General features: G+C 40.0%; 1 protein-coding gene across 1 annotated transcript in view; it reads left to right on the top strand.

The window, feature by feature from the left end:
* Nucleotides 1-25,765, top strand: part of LOC120728090 (ladderlectin-like) — a 28,925-nt gene extending 3,160 nt beyond the window's left edge. The window contains exons 3-9 of the mRNA XM_040022792.1: nucleotides 1,325-1,390; nucleotides 10,636-10,729; nucleotides 15,949-16,043; nucleotides 23,797-23,882; nucleotides 24,007-24,141; nucleotides 24,583-24,694; nucleotides 24,878-25,765. Coding sequence (XP_039878726.1) covers nucleotides 1,325-1,390; nucleotides 10,636-10,729; nucleotides 15,949-16,043; nucleotides 23,797-23,882; nucleotides 24,007-24,141; nucleotides 24,583-24,694; nucleotides 24,878-24,945 — 656 coding nt within the window. The 3' untranslated portion in view covers nucleotides 24,946-25,765. The remainder of the gene's footprint in view (nucleotides 1-1,324; nucleotides 1,391-10,635; nucleotides 10,730-15,948; nucleotides 16,044-23,796; nucleotides 23,883-24,006; nucleotides 24,142-24,582; nucleotides 24,695-24,877) is intronic.
* The last annotated feature ends 338 nt before the right edge of the window (nucleotides 25,766-26,103 follow it).

Here is a 26,103-nt window from a genome sequence, read left to right as displayed (position 1 = left end):
GGGGACCTGTGACATCATCAAGTACGCGGTGTTCCAATTGTACAAATTGCGAGTCCGTGCTCGGACCTGCCGAGAGCGCGAGCACGGACTCGCGTACTTGAGAACTGAGAAAGGGCTTTGAGACAAGGGAAGCAAAGCTGAACACAATGCAAACAGGACGAGACCATCAAAATAAGACAGGACACACAGAGACTCATACTCAAGAGACATGAGCTTGACACAAAGACTGAGGAGAACACATAGATGAGACCAAGATGACCAGGACAAGAACACTAAACACAGAGACATGAGTTGGTTGACAACGAGACCGACACACATGGAACGTGCAACCCCGGGGAGGCCGAACCTACAAATATATCATAAAACAGAGTATTACTTAAACAGAATCCAACGAAACAAATATATTAGGACTGGATCACAGACCCAGAACTATGACAGAACCCCCCGCCCCCTTAAGGGTTGACCTCCAGTTGTCCCAAACTAAACAAATACAGGAAAACCTGACCAGGGTGGGTGGAGCAATCTGGATGGAGGGCTGGGAATATTAGGATAAATATTCCAAAACAAAGAAGCAACAGTTCAGCAGGCTGGTCATGAGGCCAGTGGCAGAGACCAATCAGTTTAGGAGACTGTGTGGAGACCTCTGGTGAACTCTGGTGGAGATGGATTTAGCAGGAACCGTCTAGTTCGTGTTGGTGTGACCCAGGTTAAGGCAGCGGTGTGGCATATGCTGCTTGCTGGGTCGGTTCAGCTGAGCTCCCAGCAGACGCAGGGAGACATTTCCAGGGGTCCAGACTTGGCTGAGGCCTTGAACTCAGGCTCTGGGTGGGCCCCAGGGACAGTTTCAGTCTCTGGGAGAATCAGTCTTGCAGCATCACAAACATCTTGAAACACACAGTCTCTGAATTAAAAAGTCCAGGTACAAATCAGAGAGAGCTGCCTGAGCCACAAAAACAGAGTGTGCCACATCACAAATTGTCTTTAAAACATCAGGTTGGGGAAAGAAAACACAGTTTCTGAGAGCTGGGAGACACACAGTTCAGGTTTTTCCAACTCCGGCAAAAAATAAATTGTCCTCTTGTCTGAGGGCCCAGAAACCTCAGACATGTTCTTGTCAGGTCACGGAAACAAAATGTACGACTCTATAACTGTGCTGCTCAGAAGCAGAGTTATCAGGAGCACAACTGATGGATTTTAAGCTTTCAAAACAAGAGACTGCAATCTGTGACCTTATATAAGAAACACAGTTGTCATTAATTTACAATTTACACATTTAGTTTTTAATACAGGCTTTATCAGAGCTGAACTTTCTCTCCTCCCACAGGGTCCCGCATATCCACAGGGAGAGTGGTCACCTCTAATGGCCTCAGTGTCCAACACCTGAGCTGCGGTAAGCTGGACAACCGTGTCCAACAATTCACTGCAGTGAGTTCTCTTTCAAACATTCGCTTTGGTGTCTCTGCGTTGTCCACAGAAGCCTTTGTGTCATTTATGTGGAAATAAAAATCCTGTCTTTGAAGACTGCGTTGCTCCTGGCTCTCGCATCGTCAGTGATTCTTGAGATAAGGGACAAAACACGTCCGCCGATAAAACACGATTTTGGGGTTAAAAATATGCACACAAGTGTTAACCCAGCTGACTAAGAGACAAACCAAGGCAATGTTTATACAACAAAAGTATGATTTTGTGTTTTGTTGTGCATATATATTTACTTTAAATGGTACAATACATTACCAGTACCCTAAAAATCCACTGTCCACAAGCAGGTGTGATGATATTAAAATAGAGAGAAAAATGAACAGTAATGTAAAATTAAACATCAAGTCACTGAGTATTTAAGTCAATACCTTATTTAATATCAAAATGTACACCTGAAATTTATTTTTGCATATTTTAAGTGATTAAAATCGTGTCCAGAGTTTTTGTCAACACCATCAGATTTTTTAAAAAGTACAAAAAAATCAGGAATGATTGTGGGCAGCTTACACTCTGAGGACCCCTTTACCACTTCCTGTTCGATACACATGCCATGGTGAGTTTTTTTGTTTTAATTTCATTTATGGCACAACTTTGTGATAAAACTGCGTCACAGCCACAGTGCGTCAACACCAAAGTCGATGAAATGCAAGATTGAATAATTTTGTAAAAAGCTTCATTTAGGTAGATTGTTGAGGCCACAAGCAGCTGATGAAAAACAAGCTTCTGTCAGAAAAACACGTGTTATGAGAGAAAGTCGGTATTTTGTCAGCACCATCAGATTTTTGTCTGACGGTGTTGACGCTTTTTCTAACGGTGTTGACAAACGCCACAAAAGTGTCCTATTCACTAATTATGTTAAGTTTTCTTATTAATATTTCAGTCTTATTACTTCCTGTGTATTTTACTGATATTTCTGCTTTATAGGTGTGTCGAATATTATCGAATTTGCCGTATCTTGAATCTCATTGTTAATGTATACTTTATTAATCCTGTAGGAACATGCTTAGTCCTCTGCGTTTAACCCTTTCACAAGCGGTGGGCAGCTACAAATCCATCGCCCGGGGAGCAGTGTGTAGAGACGGTACCTTGCTCAAGGGTACCTCAGGAAAGCCGCTGTTCGGTAGATTTGAACCCCCAAGAGATCAGGGGGCAAACACTCTATCTACTGAGCTATCTCTGCCCCGAGAGCTGGTCTTTTAAGTGATGATGTATGAAGCCTGCATTGGAGTCCAAACTACCTGCGTTTATTAAGGCTGTTGTGTTTTAACATGTTTCAGTGCTTTTTATCTTGTTCTTTTACATCTGAACAAGCCCCTAAAAACAGCCAGTGATCACTGTCAGGAACCTTCACGTTAACTTTTATCAAGTGGAAACGAGTTAGCGTTCATCCTCCAGCTTCACTGTGTTTATGCTAACATAGCTGTGTCGCTAGCGATCACGTAGCACATCATTATATAGCAGCTAGCCCAACTTCAGTAACCCTACAAACGTCACTACTGTTTAGTTTCCTGTCTTCATTTATGTTGGAAGTGATAGCAGAGCTGGTGTATCATGTTTAGGAGGAATCCAGCAAGCTAACTTCTAACTCTGTTAAATTTCACATGTTCTTTTTTTATGGATGCCTGGATGTTACACCTGGTAGAGCCACACTGATCATTTTATTAAAGATATAAGAGTTGAGACAGTTTGTAACTGTCTAAATTAACGGCTAATGACATCTTACTTAAAGACCGGATAGCATCTCTGTTGCTTAATACATAGTTGTGTTTTGAATATCCATCCTTAATCTGTGTAAATGCTTCAGAAAAATTCTAAGAATTACTTAATGGTACATTTCAGGCTAGAATGGCAAAGGGGAAGCTGTCATAGACGAACGAAAGAGAAGGAGCAGGGAGGATCGAAAAGAAGTAGAGAAAAATTTACAGCCAGCCTGAGCTGAAGAAAGAGTTTCTCAGAAAGGAAAAGATGGAGAAATAGAGTGAAAGAGGGAAAATAAAGAACATCAGTGATCTGAGAGAAAGAAAAAAGGCAGAAGAGAAGGTTTTGGAAACAAGCACAGAGACGAAAGGAGAGAAAGTCCAGCAGCGTCTAAACACACAACCACAGAGAACTTTAGACATAACTTCTGAGGAATCAAGAAAGAATAGCTACTAGGCAGCTACTTGCTGGTGAACTATCGAGAATCTGACATGTGCAAAAATGAAATTGTTATGAAGTGTCTTGTGATATTACATAAGTTTTTAAACTTTTATGGTGATTTTTAAAAGAAATAATTGTCACCATTGTCAACACCTTGTCAGCTCAATAATATGTATTTTTGTTTATTGTTCTCTTTTGAAGAATAAAAAAATAAAAATAGTTAATTTTCTCAATAAATGTGTAATTTTCATGCTGCTAAATATGATTGTTTCTTATGGAGATTAAATACAAGCTTCTGAAAATATGTACGACTGTAACTCTAATAACAAAAAGCCAAAACAATCTTACTTTTAAATGTGGTATAATTAGTTTGAAAGCATAAACAGTAGAACAGAGAAGCTGCTAAAAGTCAAACTAGCTGAAACACTTCATTTAAAATATATATTTTGCATTTCTTTGTGTCTGATGGTGTTGACCAAAACGTTGCACTTCTCCAGCAAAAACATAAATTATTAAAAAATGTTACACCTGGGAGACCAAAACATGGTGAGACGGCCAAAACTTATAGTGTAACAATTATATGTAAATATGACTCCCCTAATCTCAGGCATCACTGCTGAGCATGTCAGCGATATTCATGCACTGTCAATACACAAACAGTGCACCCAATTCACGTGGGCCAATCTACAGTAACACTCGGGCCAAGTCGGCCTTTGTGGCCAAAAATCTTCATCTCCAGTGCACTCCATTGGAGCTAGAGGCTTTTTGCCCCCCTGCTTTTTTCTTCCCTGAACAGGAGCGCCTACATGCTGTCCCTCTGGTTAGGGTTTTATGTACCTATATAGAGAGAACAAAAGCTTTCAGGAGGTCTGATTAGGTGTTTATTTCCATGTTGAAAAGCCTGTTAGCAAACAACACATTTCCTTTCTCCCAGCATCTGCCCCAACCCTGCGCTTCATGGTTTTTCTACAAGAGGGATGGTAACCTCTTTGGCCTTTTTTAAGGGGTGTCTCTATATAGGAGATATGTGCAACAGCAAGCTGGGCTTCAACTTGAATGACAGGTGTCGCTGCGTCACACCCTTTTATAGGGAGGAGGGTGGCCCCTCCCTGACACAGGCGTCATGACTGCCACCCAATGCTGGCTGGAGTAATGACATAGAGACTTCTGATGATGACGCAGAGAGAGCGTTCCCCATAGTGAGACACCTCACTGATGTTATCAGAGAACAGGAGTTACGGAACAGAGCAACCTGATGATTCTGTTCATCTGGACGTAGCGTTTTGTGGGAGAAACGTTTCGTCATCATCCAGGTGACAAAACTTGGCCTATGCGACCAAGGAGGAGGGGCCTAAGGGTACATCTGTCACTATCTTACAATGCTGTGATTGCAGCCATTCCCCAACTCTCTGTGAATGGGACTCATGGCGATTGATCAGTGGTTGTTGATCAATGGTGATGAGAATTAGCATAATTAAGATTAAGGAACTGACCTCCCAGCCCATTGTTCCTTCAGTGGGCTGGTTTCAGTCATTATGCAAATGTCCTGTTTATGAGATTGAAACCTGCAGTCAGCTGAGACTGAAGACGTCACCTGGATGATGACGAAACGTTTCTCCCACAAAACGCTACGTCCAGATGAACAGAATCAACTTTTGGAGATTTACTTTCCTGGATCATTGAGATGCATCAAGAGGATTTTGAATTCAATTCTGGATTTAACAGGAAGCCAAAACAGGAGAAATCTGCTCTCTCTTTCTAGTCCCTGTCAGGACTCTTGCTGCAGCATTTTGGATTAGCTGAAGGCTTTTCAGGGAGTTTTTAGGACTTCCTGATAATAATGAATTACAGTCGTCCAGCCTGGAAGTAATAAATGCATGAACTAGTTTTTCAGCGTCACTCTGAGACAGGATATTTCTAACTTTGGAGATGTTGCACAAATGGAAGAAAGCAGTCTTACATATTTGTTTAATATGTGCATTGAAGGACATGTCCTGGTCAAAAATGACACCAAGGTTCCTCACAGTGTTACTGGAGGCCAAGGTAATGCCATCCAGAGTAAGAATCTGGTTAGATACCATATTTCTAGGCTTTTCAGGGCCGAGTACAATAACCTCAGTTTGATCTGAATTAAGAAGCAGAAAGTTAGCAGCCATCCAGGTCTTTATGTCTTTAAGACATTCCTGCAGTTTAACTCATTGGTGTGTGTTATCTGGCTTCATGGACAGATAGAGCTGGGTGTCATCTGCATAGCAGTGTAAATGTATGCTATGTCTTCTAATGATGCTGCCTAAGGGAAGCATGTATAATGTAAACAGAATTGGTCCTAGCACCAATGTTCCCTCTAATGTTTCATGTGTGTGAGCGAGCACACCAACTCCCTGAGCGTCCCTTGGACCACTGTGAGCAACAGCAGACGTGTGCACTGTGGTCACGCCAGCATCCAATCCATGCAAGTTACATGTTTATTAAAATAATCAAATTACAGCATTTACATTTATGTTAGACGACTTTTAATTAACTGCTTTAGCCCACTTACAATGAAAATTAAAAAAAAATCTTGTCCATGACCTGTAGCATGTTAACACTATTGGAAGTAAAAATAACTTGAACTCCAATTTTGAAAACACAACTTTCTTTCTTTTTTATAAAGCTCTGACTGTATTATGAGTCTGTAACTCTGTCTGCAAAATACAGTAAATAATGACCAATGTTGGACAATTATATAGTTCTTCTATAGTTTTGGAAACAACAAAGTGTTTTGCAGCTGTTTACCTAAAAAAGCAGCCAAGGCGTTTTTTAAACAAACATTTCAAACTATTTACAGAACAATCAGCTGTTCTGCATCAAATCTGATGCCACACAAATTATTTGTGCCGCTCCAAAAAATAATTTCTGTCCACTATGAGATGAAGGAGAACAGCAGCCTGATACCTGCAGGCCTGACAGCAGCAGATGTGTCACTGCTGTAACACCTGTAACACTCAGCAGCCTCATTGTTCTGACACACACAACAAAACTACTGACTACACTACACACTAACTACACACTAACTACACACTAACTACACACTAACTACACAAGATTTGCGCTAAATGTCGCAGATCTCTCACATCTTAAAACACCACCGTCACTCCTAACCCCCCCCCCCCCCCCCCCCACAACAAATGCCATGTTTTGATTGGTCGACATTTTTCGACCAATAGGAAAGGGCGGGGTTTTTTTGGTGTTGTTTTTGCTCACAGACTTTCGACTTTTTTACAACATACACACAGATGAAGTATACAAAAGAACAGAAGATGAACACACAAAGAACTTTGTTTATATGAATACACGCACAAATTCACATGTATATATTGTTTTAAGAGCCTTTTTGTTGGTGGTGTTTGATATTGATTGTATGTACAATTCTACATCCTTAAGAAAACAACAGAAATATGGTGTTTTATTAGTAAACTTACGTTTATGGATAAAAATTGTTTTGCTAAACGTATTACACAAATTTATTATTTATTATTACAATCAGATATGTATGGGGGGATAATCCAGACTGTCTTCCAGTTGATATCTGGAACATATTGGTTCCAGTAAGACATTATATATGGGAGAGACACCATATCTTCTTGGAATAAACTACGGATTCTCTTATTGCTGTTACCAAGTTCCTGTGAAAAGCAGATCCAGCTGCTGACTCAGCTGGATCAGGGAGAGTGACTGCACCGCTCTTTATTGTGGTCACATGAATATGCATAAGTTCATTAACATATGAAGTCTTACACAGGCATACATGTGAACAAAGAGTACCTTGTCTGTGTGTCGTATGTGTGTGTGTGTGTGTGTGTGTGTGTGTGTGGGGGGGGGGTCAAGATGTGACCCTGTGAAGACTCCCCAAAGCTGGTGCCAGGAGTCCAGCTGTCCCCCTAACAAAGGGCTCTTATACTTAACCAGATACAGAGGAGGTGTCCTCCTACACCATAAATCAGTAAGAGAAGGTACGACCTCTCTGATGACCTTAAGATGTGTGTGCATGCCAGGGCGCTCTGGGAGGCACACGGAGTCTTTGCAGGCTGCTAAGGATCAGACATCCTATCAATATGCAATCGATTATAAACCTCTAAACATATATGAGTAAATATTTCTAAGCATAAATGACAATCAACAATATAAACCTAACAGTGCTGTTAATCATTTTAATAGAACTATTGCCATTCATGTATAAGGTTTTGACAGCTTTACAGAAAAATTCTCCAAACCAAATTCTTCCAAAGAGTGGAAAATAAATTGATGTTCAATTGTATCAAAAGCCTTTTAAAAAATCCAGGAAGAGAATGAAGCTATTGTCAGGTACCAGATCAGATTAATCAGTGTAATGTTATTAGAAATGTGTGTGTTTCTCATAAAGTCTGACTGTGTCTCATCGATAATTGTGTCCGGGACCTCTTTAGTTCTGTTAGCAAATATTAAAGCCATAATCTTATAGTCATTATTGAGCAGACAGATGGGTCTCCAATTATCACAAAAGTAAGTCTTTGGTTGGTTTTGGAATAAGTGTTATGAGACCTTGAGTAAGAGCAGGATGGAGGGTGTTATTCTCGATACTCTCTATGAAAGCAAGCAGTAAAAACGGAGGCAGGAGATTTAAGCAGCTGCGCTCCCGCAGACGGTGATCATGATCGCTGTCTGGCACAACAGCTGGAGCTCAGGGGGCAAAACAATCGCATGAGTGCTGCTGTTTGACTGAGGAAGAATAAAGTAGTCGTGGTCAATCACATGACCACTTACAGACAAAGCAACAAGGTGACATATACCAGTTTATAAACTGTGTGGCCACGTAAAACCAGAGTGATGATAAACAAGATATACGCATGTTTTACCTCAATAGTTTCGTCACGTCTGTCTAAGGACAGCAGCGACGCTCTCTGCTTATGAGCAAAAACAACAACACAGCTCCTAAAACAGCGGAAGTTTCAGGAGCTGTGGAGTTTTGAGATGTGAGAGATTTGTGAGGTTTAGCATGTTTGGAGTGTGTAGTTAATGTGTTGTCTTGTGTAGTTAGTGTGTAGTGTTGTGGATAGTTTTGTGTTGTGTGTCAGAACAACGAGGCGACTGCTGTCTCCAGGTAGAAACAGCAGTGACACACCTGCTGCTGTCAGACCTGCAGGTATCAGGCTGTGATGTTTCCTTTATAGTGGACAGAAATATTTGCAGTGGCACAAATAATTTGTGGCTTCTTATTGAAGAACAGCTGATTGTTCTGTAATGTTTGAAATGGTTATTTAAAAGATCAAGGTCAAAGGTAAATGGCTGCAAATAACTTGTTGTTTGCAAAGCTTGTGCATATGATTTTAAAATTGACAATTTATATTCACATTTAAAGTTATGAAATATGTTTCATTAAACATGTTTGTGGTTGTTACAGTAAAAATATAACATTATCTACTCTGATTTTATGTTTTTTGTCTGATTTTAGATCAGTTGTGTTACTACAGTAGTCAAAATGAAAGCATGACTGCAGATTCAGACACGTGAGGTTGTGCTGATGAGACCAAACAAGGCAAAGTAAATCGTTTTTAAAGGTGAAATGTGGAGGAAACATTAGAAGTGGTTAAAAATGGCCGATTACACCCTGGACCCCAGAGGGTTAAAATGTGTTTTAAAGTAACGCAATAGTTACTTTTCAAGTAATTAATTACTTTTAGAATCTTGTAACTCAGTTACTAACTCAGTTACTTTTTTGAAGAAGTAACTAGTAACTATAATTAATTACTTTTTCAAAGTAACTTGGCCAACACTGCTTATTACCCACCAGTCCACATTGTTGGCTGCTGTTTTTGTTTTTTACTTACTTCCGACAGAAAGCCTCATTTCTGCTGTTCGATACTGAACAAATTGAAACTTTTTAAAGTTTGCAAAACTGCAAAACGCTGAGCTTTGTCTCTAATCAAACCTCTGTAACTTTGCTCTGCTTCACTTCGTTTTTGACAATATTTTTAAGGTCATCTGGTATAAAAACACAGACCAGGAAAATCTCCTTCATGTTTTTCTGTTTTATCCTCAGTTACTTTGACACAAAGGCGTCTGCTGTGCTGCTCACACCTTTGATTAAGTCTGGCAAGTGTCAGCTTCCTTTTTATAGATAGAAAAATATAGATATGTACTGATAAGTGATCAGAATTATAATATTCCTGACTGTCTGAGGCAAAATTTCCCCGATTCAAATCAAATCGAATCGAATCGATTCTAGAAATCAGTGACGATACCCGGCCCCAGTTCGTACATCACCTTCTTCGGAGCTGGTGATTTAAAAGGTTTAACAGGGAGAGGCATGAGCTCATCCATTTCCTCTACAGCTAATGTGAGTGTCACCGCAGTAACTGCGTAGTTATGGCGGGTATCCATTAGCATGTACACCACCAACCTGTTCATGTGTCTAACTGTTTTCCCCACTCGGCGGCACACCCGCCGGGGGTCAAACTCTGGTAATTGGTGATTCTGTTCTCAGACATGTGAAGCTAGAGACACCGGCAACCATAGTCAAGTGTCTTCCAGGGGCCAGAGCAGGCGACACTGAGGGAAATTTAAAACTGCTGGCTAAGGGTAAACGTAAATACAGTAAGATCATAATTCACGTCGGCAGTAATGACACCCGGTTACAGGTCACTAAATCAAACTCGTTAAATCAACTTCAAGGTTTTAATCAGACAGTGATGATGTGATTACAGTTCTCAGGTTTAATTCAACAAACGTAACAAAAGTTTTGGATTAACTGTTTATAAATATGTGTCATTTTTGTACAGAATTACTCATTTTAGAGGTAAAAAACTGCACTTTAACTTTTTTGTTTGATGTCACATTTACTGTGGTGGTGTACAGAGGTAAAACTACAACAACTGTCATCGTCTAATGTTAATGGATCTGACTGCAGCATCTGAGTCTGAAATTGAATCCTTAGACCTGGATTATTGCAATCATTGTGTTGAATTGTACCTTTTCTTTCATACTGTGTGTGTATAACAGTGCGTGGAATGATCATTGTGCAGTCAGCTGGGTACAGATGTGGAGACAAAGCAATCTGCCCTCAGAGTGACACTCTGGACAACGTCAGGAACAGGTGAGCACTGTTGGAGAACAAACAAACAAAAACCTGTCAACATCTTTAATGAAACTATCAGGAATTAAATGATTACCTGAAAGTAATTTGTTTCAGAATCAGAAATACTTTATTAATTCCAAAGGAAATTATGGGTTACAGCAGACAGCATGCTGGTTGGTGCATGCACACTCATATCTGTCTGATATGAGTGTGCATGCACCAACTGATCTGATTTGTCTCATCCTGACACCTCCCATACGAACGCGAAAGGTAACCTTCCATGTCCCTATGATATGTGCCGGATTGTGGCTTCCAATGGAATGACGCTCCCGGCGGTAACACACGTTCCAGCCGTGTATTCCAGCCCTAACCATAACCACACTTTTAATCGTATTGAATAGTATTTTTTCAAAGCGATTAATGATGAGAAATTAAAGAAATGTACATTTGTAGATTGATTCCAAATGGTTTCCGAATGCATAACATACAGACTGGTTGGGTGGCTTACGCTTTGGGATGAGAACGTGTTGGAAATGATCAGCTGAAAACCAGCTGTTTCCCCTACGGTGGCCCTGAGGGGCAAAACAGACTGCACCTTAAGAAAACATGAGCAGCAGAAAAACACAACGGAAATAGAAAATACAAACAAAACTGAAGTAGAAAACAAAAACTGGATTGTTTCTGGGGGATATAATGACTTGAAGAACTAGATCCGGATGTGACAAGCTAATACTAAACAGCTGATAGCAAGCATCTATTATATGTGATTAAAATACACATTGAATCGATTTCCCTCACAACAGTAATGAACCCTGTCTGTGAAGGTTCTCAGTCATCCAGGTCATCGTAGTCTAAGGAGCTTGGAAAGAAAAGCGTCTGGACTTCTTTAAGTTGCTTGAAAAGCAACTTAAAGAAGTAAACATAGGTGTGCCGTGAGAGATCGTCAGGTGTGCCGTGGGAAATTATTTAATCTTCATTCATTGGTCCAAAAAAATACAATTTAATAATTATAATAATAAAAGTAATAAAATCATTGTTGGGCATCTGTGCTTTCAATGCAGTGACTGGTAGAGTCATTACTCTTTCATGTCAGTGGGTAGCGCAATATCACCTTGTTAAGTTAAGACATTAGCGTTAGTGATGCGCGCGGTACGTGGCAGCTGCAAGTCGTACAACAAAGATGGATAAATATTTGAAAAGAAAAACTGCGGCCTCTGAACTGGGCCCTGGACAAAATTCTAATCCAGAAGAGCCCTTTACGAGTGGTGGTCAAAAGAAATCAAAAACGGTGAGCTTTACTTTCACTGCACCGACTCTGTTATGTTTGGTGTGTGGAGAAAAGTTCTCAAACAGTGCCATGGTCCCAAGCAAGCTTAAACGCCATCTCCACACAAACGTCCCTCACTTCAAAACAAGAACACAGACTATTTTGTTCGCCTGCGTGAACACGCTGAGAAACAGGTAACGTTAATGAGAAAAAACACAAAGGTGTCTGAAAGAGCTCTCAAAGCTAGCTACTTAGTGGCTGAACTTATAGCCAAATCCAACAAAACCACACACTGTAGCAGAGACATTAATACTACCTGCCTGCAAGCCGTTGTGAATAAGATGCTGGGCCCTGGCACGGTTAAAGAAATAGCCAAAGTCCCGCTCTGGTTTTGGAGAAGATATGCTTCAGTGGGAAGTTTGCATTGCAACTTGATGAGTCTACAGACATTAGTGGACATTCCCAACTCTTGGCCAATGAGCGTTTTGTGGATGGAGACTCCATCAGAGAAAACTTTCTATTTTGCAAGGCACTGCCAGAAAAAACAACAGGAGAGGAAATTTTTCGGGTTACATCCAAATATCTTGAACAAGGGCGACTTAAGTGGGAAAACTGCACACGTGTCTGCAGTGACGGAGCAGCAGCCATGGTCGGGCGCACCAAAGGTTTCGTTAGCAGAGTGAAAGCGATACACCCCGATGATATTCTTACTCACTGTTTTCTGCACCGTGAGGTGCTCGTTGCCAAGACTTTACCAGCAGACCTAGCTCCTGTGTTGGATGATGTCGTGCACGTGGTGAACTTTGTCAAGACAAGACCTCTGAAAAGGCGCATATTTGCATCTCTGTGCGAGGAAATGGGAGCGGAGCATACAGCCTTATTGCTTCACACGGAGGTCCAATGGTCCGTGTATGAGCTGCGAGAAGAGCTAAAAGTGTTTTTGAGTGAGGGGAGGTACAATGATGCAAAGCTGTTTGCAAGTGATGAGTGGTGTCTAAGGCTGGCTTACATGGCAGATATATTTCTGCATTTGAATGAACTGAACCCACGAATACAAGGCTGAGATGAAAACCTGCTCACAAGCACAGATAAAATAAATGGATTCCGTTCAAAGGTGCATCTCTGGCAACAACATCTGGAAAATGCCAACCTTGGCACGTTCCCACTTGCTCAGAAATGGCAAGGCGATATCAAAGCTGCCACACTGTGTGAAATAATAGGTAAACATTTGAAAACGCTTGAGGAGAAGTTGTAAATTTATTTCCCCTCAGTCTCCACTGAATGCCTTGACTGGGTAAGGGACAGGATATCGGAAAGGATATGACTCTGCAGGAGCAGGAGGAACTAACTGAACTGAGACAAAACTGTGGTTTAAAGCTGAGCTTTGCTGATCTATCGTTCCCCACTCTGGCAAACAGAGCCATTTTGACATTGCTCCCATTTTCAACAACATGTCTATGTGAGCAAAGCTTTTTGAGCATGGCTGCTATAAAAACTAGAAACAGAGAGAGATTAAGAGCTGTTGAGGAAGAGCTTTGTGTATGCCTTTCTTCAATTCCTGCCAGAATATCATCTTTGTGTTCATCTAGACAGGCCCAGGTTTCACACTGAGTGAGTATAAACAAACTGAGAGACTAACTTGCCATTATATGTACTGTATTAGGCTACAATGTGTCATTTTGGAACATGTTTGGTTGGTGGTGTGCCACAGGATATTTGTAATCTATAAAATGTGCCGCGACTCAAAAAATGTTGAAAAACACTGATCTAGCCCTCAATGCGCCGCCCAGTTTGCCTAGCAACAATGACATCATGCACTGGAAACATTTTAAACCGCATAGTTTGACAGAAATGAAGGCAAAAGTCTTGCTTTTATTTTATTTTTACTTTTGCTGTGTGGAGAGGCTAGAGATTAGCTAGTAACCAGTGAGCTAATATACTTCATGAGACCAATAACTACCAAAGTTTGGTAATATAATGTAAATATAATATGTCCAACATTACATTTATTGTATTAATAAATTAAATGTATTTAATTAGAAAATTACAGCAGTGAAATGTAACTCTGTTTCAAATACTGAACTTCAGGAAACATTCAAGGTGCAACTATTTCATATGACTTTATATCTATTTTATCTCAAAGACGAATATGTGTGACACTGTATATAAGGATGCGTTATCTATGAAAGAGATATTGTTCATTTTAATATACAGTGGAACCCCAACTTACGAAATTAATTCGTTCCCAAGGGTCTTTCGTAAGTCGAAGCACCCATCGCGCGTTTTGAGTGAGGCGATGCTGAATGAAAGGCTATAGGCTAATTGCTAACTAGAACAACAGTATGTCATTCAAGTGGAACAGCGAAGCGCAATTAGGGTTTGTCACATGATTTGGAAGGCATTGTGGGCATTGTAGGCTCAGCCAATCAGAGCCAGTGGATTTCGTTACACGGGCATTTTGCAATATTTCCGTTCAGTGCCTTCGTAACTTTAATTTTTCGTTAAATGGGGTATTCGTAAGTCAGGGTTCCACTGTATTTGCACCACTACATTTGTCCGAAAGCTTACTTAAATGGGTAAAAAGAAAAATCACAAAATTTCATCAGTAGCATGTATCTGGTAAAATAAGCACATTGATATATGAAATATTCCTTTATTGGGTGAGAAAATCAGACCATGTCCTAACTGCTTTAAGTCATACAGAATAGACATCAGAGCCTTAAACAGGCTGACTTCTGCTAAATGGGTCAAACTGGGCAGAAAGTCTACAAACACATAACATCCTTATAGAATATGATGTAACACTATAGATCAACTTACTTTTTCTGCATAATCCATCATACAAAATGTAATCAAATGGAAAAGTCTCTTTTTAAAACTTGTTTTATTAGTTTTAATCTTTTAACTTTATGCATCAAGCAAAAATTTAATTATATGCAACATTCTCTGACTGGAAGAAATTAGTTTAACATTTAAACCTATTTTCTGCACATTCCAGCACATAAAATAAAATATTTTGTGTGTTTACACTCAGTCTTTCAAATAGATGCAAGTAAAACACAGCAGAAAATAAATAAAGTCAAAGACTCAGCAGTCCTGTTGCTCTATTTTCACCTGTAAAGCAGGAGTGGGGTAGGCGGAGGTTTACCCTGGTGCAGGTGTGCCGCGGTCAGTGGAAGAATCCGCGAGTTTCTCTGTGAGTTTCCCATTACGTCATAGCTACTCGGTGCTTGTTTGGAAGTTTAGGGTTTTTTTCGCTGTAAAAAGAAGTTTTCTTCCCACGCACAGCGGACACTAATGTTTTTGTCACTTTTTATGGAATCAAACTCAAAGTAAGGTCAGTACTTCCACGCTTTAAACGCTGCACGCTCATACTCTCTCCTGCACTCGATTTATGATCCACTGTTGATCTGCACACAGCTGTTGTCACTAACAGCGCACTCGCTTACGTCACTGTCGTGAGACATTCTTGCAAAAAAATCACGGTTTTAGTAACGCAGTAACGCAGCGTTCCTACGGGAAAGTAACGGTAATCTAATTACCGTTTTTGCAATAGTAATCCCTTACTTTACTCGTTACCTGAAAAAAGTAATCAGATTAACGCGTTACAAGTAACGCGTTACTGCCCATCTCTGCTCATCTCTGCTCACCACAGTGAGCTTCTCCAAGATGTGATCCAATTTACACTCAGAGGTCTTATTCTGAGTGTTCACGGCAGCCGCAAGCTTCTCCAAGATCTTATCTGTGCTGCACTCAGTGAGCCCACGTAACTATCACGTAACTATCACGTAACTATCACGTAACTTTGCCGACAGTCAGCCAAATTTAACGTTTTCATGAACTTTTTTCTTTTTTTTCCCTTCTGTGGTGTTTTGTGTGCTTTTGCTGCGTTTTTCTGTTTGCTGGTGTTTTCTTAAGTTGCAGTCCGTTTGACCCCTCAGGGCCACCATATGTTTCTGTCTCCCTGCAGCTGTGATGGAAAAACCAAGTGTGACATAAAGTCAAACATTACTTATGATCCTGGAGTCTGCAAATACCTGGAGACCACCTACGACTGCTTCACACGTAACGACTCTGTTAAACCTGTGATTAGAAATGACTGATGAACCCAATCTGTACATGAATGATTACAGTTTCTATGGGATCTGTGTCTGTTTCAGGCCGCAGTGTAACATGTGAAGGATCTTCCAGTCAAACCTTCAGTGTGGTGAGAACACAGCCTCTCTTTCTTTGTATGTTTGAGCATTCATGTAAAAAAAATATCACCATGGTTACAGTTTGACTCTATGAACTCTTCCTCAGGTGAAAGACAGGTTATAGTCGTCTCCTGGGCGAATTATGGTCGCCGTGACAAAACCACGTGCCCTGATGGACGTTCTCATTCTGAGCTCCAAAATGTTAAATGCTCCTGGTCCGCAAGCATGGAATATTTTACTAAAATGTACGGACGCTGACTCTCTTCCTTCAGCCCTCCATCTTCTCTCAGCTTCTGCTGACTCACCTTTTACCTGCATTCACAGGTGTAACTGGCAGAACAGCTGTACTGTTGAAGCACCAAGCTTAGTAGACCCATGTCATGGCACCTACGAGTACCTGGAGGTGTTTTTCACTTGTCAGGGTAAGTTACTCAAACAATAAACCTATAAAAATAATCTTTTAGGGTCTGTACATTCATATTTGTTTGAATGAAAATTATAATTGTTCCTCATTTTTGAAAGATTAACCTTTATGTGCTGAAAAGACTGAAATCACACCAAAACGTTGTCAGTTTTTTGCAGACCCTAAAAGATTGAAATCATTTTATATATTTATGAAAATTATCTCAAGAATATGTCAGCAACATCCCTTAGTTATGCTGGCAGCATCCAAGATGGCACCAGTGTGCACGGCGAGACGTCTCTTTGGGTTGTGTCTGCTGGTTGTTACCTTTCTTTTTCTATGTTGCCCTGATGGTTCTGCTTTACTTGTCTGTGATCGCCAAACTCTTCTGAACCGTCGGCCACTAAAACACTGAATGCTTGATTTGGAAAGTGAGCCAGAAAGTCTTCCTCCACTTTTGGCGGACATACCTGACTGCCTACATCACTCACCATTTGCCCTGCCTCGCAGGAAGCGCTCTAGAAGACAGGGAAAGCGAGGTGGCATCCTTTTACGCTTCAAGGCTTACCTGAAATCACATGGAGTAAAGAAACCTCGTACTCTTACAGGTGTGCTACCATCTTTTCAAGCCCTCTGGGACCAGTCCAGTTACAGATTCAGCTGCCATCGCTGGATCCGGCCTGTTGGACTTCCTGCTCCCTCTGACCTGCCAGCGAAGCCTTTACCTGTCTGGCGATGGGTGTGGACCTACAGAGGTGGCGTGAATCTCAGTAACCTTTGTCTGCTGGGACGTGCTCCTGTTAGCAACGATCACACTTCGGATGGGCACCAGGTCACTGTGGACTTTCATCCTAAATCCCTCGATTGTTCATTTTTCAGCTGTCCTCGGGCCAATGTTGCTCCACTAAGGACTAAACGCACCAAATCTACACGTCAACCTTGGCTTAATGAAGCCACCTGTGCTCTCAGATGCGAATGTCAAGGTGCAGAGAGAAACTGGATAAAAAACAAGCTCCAGGTGTCTTTGCGCATCCTGCGTGACTGCTTAACAAACTAGAAAATGCATTTTCTAAAGAAACTGCAATGTGAATGCTGATAGCTGAATGTTTTGAGCTGAAATGACATAATTGTTGAATGTTAAGTTAAAAATGTTGAATGAGCTGAAATAGGCTGAAGGCTAAAGTGTAAAACTGTTTAAATCTAAAGTTCACACAGAAAAAGTTTCAAAGTTGGAAAGTAGCTGAACATCCTTAAAATGTACAAAAGCTGAGTAATGACTAAAGAAAATTTAGAATCACAAAACATCTGAATGAATATTAAAAGTTTATATTCTTTTAATCATCAAAATCGCTGAAATGTGGGAGAATCCACGACAGAAAGGTAAATGCTTTAAGTTTTAATCATCCAGTCAAAAAAGAGAATTCTAAAAGTCATCAACTAACTCCAAACGCCCAGATCTGAACCACCTGTCTGCTGAAGAGAAATCCACCAATCGAACGGAAGCCTGAATTTCATGGGCCAATCAAAACGCTTTTAAATCTGCCTTGATGCACGTGTTAAAAAACTGCTTCTAAATCCAAGACCCTAACTCCTATCAAAATCATGTTCAAACCTTGAGGATCCGAAGGACTTGTTCTACACAACAATGTGTTCTTTATGTTCTAGACCGTCCCATTTCACAGCCGTTTACTTCCGGCCTACCCGACCTTCTGAGGACCCGGCCCACGTAGACCGCTAAGGCTGGGTCCTCAGGAGGATGCAGCCCATGAATTTGGACACGACCACGGACATTTGCATCACAGACATTAAGGACACTGGGATTTCAGATCACTTCCCGGTTTTGTTTAATACTGTAGTGAGCAATGTGGAATTGAACAGTGATGGTCCTGTGCGGCAAACATGCACGATTAACTCCCAGTCAATCGCTCACTTCACTGATGCTTTCCTTGACTCTCCCCTCTCTGATGCTAACTGTAATGGGGTTTTATCAGCGGATGAGCTTGCTAAACTATTTTATACTACATGCGCTGACATTCTTAACTCTGTTGCACCTCTGAGGATTAAATGTGCCAAATCCTCACGCCAATCCTGGCTAAATGATGCTACTCGTGCCCTTAGGCGTGAATGTCGTCGCGCTGAGAGAAAATGGAGGAAAGACAAACTCCACATCTCTCTGGACATCCTCCATAATTCTTTATCTAAGTATCAAAAGTCTGTTAAAGTATTCTTAAAGTATTTCTCTGAAAAAATCTCAGCTCTAAGGGCTTCTCATCCATCTCATCCATCGTCAGTTTTAGACCCAGTTCCAGCCTCTGAATGCTTGACTGTCTTCCAACAGTTTGAGCCAGTGTCTTATTCTGCTTTAAAAGATAGAATTGATCATCTCAAAATCTCTGGTTCCCCGCACGATATTCTTCCTTCTCGTTTCTTTAAGGAAGCTTTACATGTTATTGGTCCTTGTATCTTACTTCTGTTGAATGCATCATTGTCATCAGGTTGTGTACCGTCTGTCTTTAAGCATGCTGTTGTGCAACCTACTATGAAAAAGAAAAATCTTGACCCTAATGGTCTCACTAACTACAGGCCGATCTCCAAACTCCCTTTTATTTCCAAAATATTGGAAAAGGTCGTTCTAAAACAACTTCAGGCCTTTTTAGATGCAAATGGTATTAACAGAAAGTTTCAGTCTGGTTTGAAACCTCGCCACAGCACAGAGACAGCCTTAGAGTTTTTAATGATCTTCTTTTAACCGCTGACTCTGGCTATTCCGTGGTTTCCGCTGCTTTGACACGGTTAACCACAGCATTCTTCTGTCAAGATTGGAATATGTTGTTGGTCTCAAAGGTACGGTTTTATCCTGGTTTAAATCCTACCTCTCTGTTGCTATGGGGCAACACTCCTCGGCCTCTGCCCCTATTTACTGTGGTGTGCCTCAAGGGTCTGTGCTCGGTCCTGCTCTTTTCTTTGTACATGTTGCCGTTTGGATTAATTTTTAAAAAATATAGCATCTCCTTTCACTGTTATGCTGATGATATCCAGATTTATTCACCTTTGAAATCCGATGTGTCTGCTTCTTTGCAAACTCTGTTAAACTGTCTGCATGAAGTTAAAATTTGGTTACCACATAATTTTCTTACACTGAACGAGAATAAGACTGAAATCATAGTTTTTGATAGTCACACTCCGCCAGACCAGTTAGCTGATGCCTTAGGCTGATGCCTTAGGCCCTCTCGCCAGCCTCTCGCTCACTGTAAGGAACCTTGGAATGTAAATAAATTTTGATTTGCGCCTCTCTTCTGCTGCTTTAAATAAACAGAAAAGTGACCCCAAAACAAATGCTTCCCAAGAGAAAACTACAAGTCATATTGACAAAATTCTTTCACTGCGAGCGCCAGCAATGTCCAGTCTACAGAATTCTCACTTTTCATGGCTGTGGAGTTTATTAAATAGACGTGGTGACAGTGTAAAGACAGCCTGTACTTCTGAAACTCTGAAACTTAAACTGGAACTGAAGAAAAAGTATAATAGATATTGAAAAGATAAATACAAGTTGAATAGTTCAGTGTCTTGGCTTCGTTTTAAAGTTTGGTCACTCTAGGTCAGTGGTTCCCAATCTTTTCTTGCTAGGCCCCCCTTTGTTTTACATGAACCCCCCCGCACAAAAAAATTCTCCAACCACACACACATATTTTGTTATCAAACTCCATTGCGGTTTAATTCACACCTCAAACATTTAGTAAACAATTAAACAAATAAAAGTAAACTGCAATAAATTACAGGTAGTAATTTGCTGTTTACAGCTGTTTCTATGCGTTTGGGCCTTTCGTCCACACATAAATAACATTATTGTTTACATGAGGTTCATTTCTACAATGGCTGATAGAGACGAAATACTGTTAATCTGACTATCTTCAGGTTTTACATGCTTACATATAAACACGCAGTAACTGTCCCTTCATTTACAAAGGCAGAGGTGTCACAGTGTGATTATTTTACATGTAGTTGTTTTTTTCCTGTGTAATAATATTCAACATTGCTATCAATTTATTTTTTTCAAAAAATGCCTCTCTGTGCATAACGGTGTTCAAAAACATAAACAGCTGTGGGATCCTGTTTGTCTGTGATTTGAACCGAGGGAACAAATCGTGGCAGGATCAGCCTGATGTTATTTGTATCCCGCTGTAACTTTACTGTATAAAGAGCAAACATCTCCAACATGTCAGGAGTAGTTAGTCATTACAACAAGTGTTTGTGAACTAAAGATCAAGAATATGGGATCCTGTTTGTCTGTGATTTGAAGAGCCCAGCGCTGCTCCCGACGCAGGGAAAACCAGTTCTGCAGCGGAGACCTACCTCAGCACTTGTGCAGGTGAAGCCAAAGGGAAGATTTGCTTCACCATATTTTCTAGTCTTTGGCTTGGAAGGAAGTTGGTTTGGAAACATATTTGGCGATGCTTCATCTCCTGCTTTGCGTTTGTGCGGGAGCCCCGTCAAAAACCTGTCCACGATGCTAGCAGTGTCCAAGCGTTCTTTTATTGTTTTTCTTTTCATACTGCGCCCCCTTCAACATTTTTAACTTAACAGCTTCATTTCAACTCAAAACATTCAGCTATCAGCATCCACGCTGCAGTTTCTTCAGAAAATGCATTTTCTAGTTTTAATTCTGTTATTAACCCCTATGCCACTGTTACTATGCAGGCTTCCTTTCCACTTTGTGAAAACTGAATCGCTTCATTAAAAAATCTCAACCTTACGAACTCTGCATTCACAGGCAGTGTTAGAGTTCAGTATGAGTACAATCAGGCCTGTTTTATGTTTTTATATTTAATTCATTGTCTTCTTATTTATCTTTATTTGTTTCTAATTTATCTTTATTTGTTTCTCTACAGTTTTTTCTTGTTTTTAACTGATTGTGAAGCACTTTGGTCAACTCTGTTGTTCTTAAATCTGCCATACAAATAAATTTTGAATTTTTGAATTTGAATTTTTTTTCATAAGCTTATCAAGTAAGCTAATGAAAATGACATCGTAAATAAAAAACGTCTCTGTTTTATTCACTGATGTTTCCTGAACATCGACAGAATGTGGAGAACAGAACATCTGTACGTTGTGTTTACCAACTGAAGATAAGGCAGAGATACTGCTTTATACCACAAGATGGTGCAGTAAATCAGTGTAACAGTTCTTTAATAACAATCTGAAGTTGAGAGATGAACACATTTTGCAATAAAAGTACATTAAAAGGGAGAGTTTACAAAGTCCTCCGACCAAATTAAAGACACATACAAGTAAAAATCAAACAGACAGAATTAGGGCTGTTCGATATAACGATATATATCGGATGACGATGTAAAAACGTCGATCGTTTCATTTTACGCTGTCGTTTGTTTCGTGGTGTCGCAAAATAAACTGTTTACGGCAATATTTGTTCATGGTTTGATGGTCACTGTAGTGGCTGTATTCATTTCTTAAAGTTCTCTCTTTCTCTTATATTTAATATAACCACACTACGGATGGACAAGCGCCTGTTTTTATGCGTTGTCATTAGCAACAACGACGGTAACAGCATTGCGTGTCCACTTGTTTATGTACCACATAAACCTTTCACAATAAAGCTCAAGATCCTGTTGAGACCTTTCAAAATAAACTGAATCACGTGAAAGAGCAGATTGTTTATGGATGAGAAGTAAAAAAGAGCCGCCAGGTGCTAAAAAATAAACCTTAGACTCAAACGTTAGAACAGGCTTTTCCCCGCAGCACGCCGTGTAATAAATACTCAAAGAAAACGGCGGCCGTTACAACTTATGTCTAAAAATGTATCGTTTCATGGATCGTTAAAACACTCGACTCCAGCTGACGCGCAGCTGGAAACACTTCACGCAAGTCGAGCTGCCCGAGATTCACAGAATTTACAGAAAATGTTACATTTTTGTGATTTATATCGTTATCGGGACGATAGATGTCTTATAAAAAAGGTTAAATGCAAAACAGAAAATGACAAGAGCTCTGATCAACACAATATTAAAATGAGGTAGTCAGAGAAAAAGAGACTAGATAAGCACAAAGACACAGGTTATATCATGTCAAATCATCCAAGCAGAAGGCTTGGATGATTTAAAAATATATTTAATTAGAAAATTTATGCGTATTTAATCGAAAATACACATGAATTTTAATGTCTTTCCCAAAATACAGTTTGAGAAACAACAGTGTTTTTTGTTTTTGTAAGACTTGTATATATTTTACAAAAACATAAAAATATGTAAAACTTGTTACATTTGCTCATTTCAGCATGAAAGATTTATCAACATAGTCAGGACACACCTTATTCATTTATTTTTTTATTGTCATGACTGTTTACATTGTAGATTCTCACTGAAGGGATCAAAACTATGAATGAACACGTAGAATTATATAGTAAACAAAAAAGTGTGAAATAACTCAAAATATGTTTCATATTTTAGATTCTTGGTAACAGCCACCCTTTGCTTTGATTTCTGCTTTGCACACTCTTGGCCTTGTCTCCATGAGCTCCATGAGGTCGTCTCCTGAAATGGTTTTCCAACAGTCTTGAAGGAGTTCCCAGAGATGCTGAGCGCTTGTTGGTCCTTTGCCTTCACTCTGCGGTGTGCAAAGCAAAAATGTGCTTGTATTTGCTAATTAAATGTGAAAACATTGAAGCATTCCTACAAAGTCCTATATTTGAGCGCACACTAATAAAATCCCTTCTGTGACCATCACTGCAAACAGCCAGCTGATCTACACAGCAACAGGGATCCTTGAATATCAGATGAACACGAGAACAGAAGCCTCAGTGGAGACGAAAACTAGAGGCAGAAAGGAGGGAAGTTACCCAACTATCAGAACTGCAGAGAAGTGTGATGGGACGCCTAACAAGTACAACAAGCTGTACAAACCTGAGGCCTTAGAAAGACCCAGGCAGTGTCGTACTGATGTAGTTAGTCAGTTACATAATTAACCAGCCGTTAATATGAAAGTCATTGTTCAAGCTCAGCTTCTTCTAACATGAGATGATCGACTGCTTTGCTTTGGCGTGTACTCAACTGACAGTTTATTAGGAACACATGAAAAATAATGAAACAGATGTCTGTTATGAAATTCTTCATCTTCTGTTCTGAAGTTTATGGGGAGAAATTACTTTCTTTTGAGGAACCATTAATCTGTTCACTGACCTTTTAACTTTGCAATCATTTTGAAGATGCTTCCTGCCCTCCTGGTTGGACTTGGTTTGGAGGTCGCTGTTTCATCGTTAACAGCAGCATGAAGATCTGGACTGATGCTGAGGTACATCAGGAAATAACAGCAGCTGTCGCTGCATCACTGATGATATAAAGAGTTTCTGTCTTTGACTGATTTTAAATGCATTCTCACACTTTTCATCTTCTGTGCACCTCATCTTCCTCCTCAGAGTTCCTGTCAGACACTCGGTGGACATCTGGCCTCATTCCACAGCACAGCTGAGTACACCTTCATCAGAGAGCTCACTCGCACAGCAGCAGGGTTGAATGAAACAGCTTGGGTTGGAGGCAACGACAGAGAGACTGTAAGTGTTTCATAGATAAAGAGGATGAGCTGCAGCTGTTTCTGATATTTCATATGTTTCTCTTCATATTCATCAGTTTGATTCAAATTTCATAATTTTGTCAAATCCAGGTCTGTGTTTTGTATATAAGAGTTAGTCGTGTTCTTCTTTGTGTTAACTGAGATTTGTCTTTGAGCTACTAGTGAGTATCTGCTGGCAGCAGACATGAAGTGTAGAGGTCTCTTGTCTGCACTCTCAGCATAAATGCACCAAAGTACATCAGAACAAAGTGAACCTCAAACTTTATTTCTGTGAGGGTTCTCAGTCATCCCGGTCATCGTAGTCTAAGGAGCTTGGAAAGAAAAGTGTTTGGACTTCTTTAAGTTGCTTGCTTTCAAGCATTTAAGCAACTTAAATGCTTTTCTTTCCAAGCTCCCTAGACCTCAAACTTTATTCTTTCAGGAAACTATGTGGATGTGGAGTGATGGTTCCCAGTTTGACTTCCCAAACTGGGCCAAAGGAGAGCCAAATGATTATAAAGGAAGAGAAGATTGTATGACGATAAACAATGGAGGTACAAACTGAATCTGGGTTCATTTTTGAAATCCATTTTTATTTTAATTCAAATTAAAATCATGTAGTCTTAGGTCTTTAACAGAACTGTTTTTTTTCTTTTACATTAGAAAAGAAGAAAACATTTACTGCACAGACCTCTGATTTTATTTCTATTCTTCTTTATTTTGAACCGTTTTTACAGGACAGGATTATGTCAACGATGCCTGGTGTAACACCAACAAACCTTTTGTTTGTGTCAGAGATCCGTAACTGCTTCTTCGTGTGCTGACAGATCTGAATTGATGATGTCACTTCCATCACTGCTGGTGGATGTATTGACAAATATGGTTTCATATAACATGTCAAAGAGATTGACATCCCCCAGCTTATCTCCATCCAAGAGTGAAATAACGGACAACTATCCAGCCTTTTCATGGTTAAAGTAACACAGAGTGCTATAACAATATATCTATATGTGATTCTGCTAATAGTTCATTATATATAAACTTCTAATCAAATATGAGTATAATCAATATAATATATGAGAAATGAAACTTCCGTAATGCTTGAACTTTGCCCTGGTTTGTGCTGCAGGGGCTGATCTAGAGAAATTTACTTAAGAAGGCAAAATCAAAGCCATTTCTTTTCACATATCCATCTACATTCTGTAATATCTATTAAATATGTTTAAAATACATAAAATGGAGTAAGTATGAATTTGTTTTATATAAGCATACTCTTTAAATTTCTTATTTAACCCTATCTAACCCTATTTATCCCACATAATTAAATATTACAGTCAAATAAAACATTTTTCATGTGCTGTACAGCCTGTAAAATGAATAATTATGTGCCTTAAGTATAAAATCTAGGAAGCTACATACTAGCAACGTACAGTCTGCATTGTCATGAACACATTTTTCACCAAAAATTTAAACCTTACTTTTCATGATTTATTGGTAGAACTGGCTGTTTTTCACTACTTTGACTCCACCTGTATATGGTAAAATGGTAAATGGCCTGTATTGGTATGTATAGTGCTTTACTTAGTCCCTATGGACCCCAGACTGCTTTACACTACATTCACCCATTCACACACTCATTCACACACTGGTGATGGCAGCTACATTGTAGCCACAGCCACCCTGGGGCGCACTGACAGAGGCGAGGCTGCCGGACACTGGCTCCACCGGGCCCTCTGACCACCACCAGTAGGCAACGGGTGGTGGTCAGAGGTCAGCTCCATACATTGCGCCAAAAAACACAGCAACACACTTTCTCGACACTGGGTGTGAGTGGAGCCCTCTAGTGGTCCACCACAATATGTCAGTGTACAGGAACATTCAGACGGATTACTGTAATTCAAGACTGTGGAAACAAATGTTTGCATGTTTGTTTGTTTTTTCAAGTACAAGTGGATTATTTTCA

Source organism: Simochromis diagramma, unplaced genomic scaffold (assembly GCF_900408965.1).
Source record: "Simochromis diagramma unplaced genomic scaffold, fSimDia1.1 OVJJ01000308.1, whole genome shotgun sequence".
In the NCBI taxonomy this organism is placed as follows: Eukaryota; Metazoa; Chordata; class Actinopteri; order Cichliformes; family Cichlidae; genus Simochromis; species Simochromis diagramma.
Note: the sequence above shows the minus strand (reverse complement) of the source record. Positions and strands in the feature narration are given on the sequence as shown.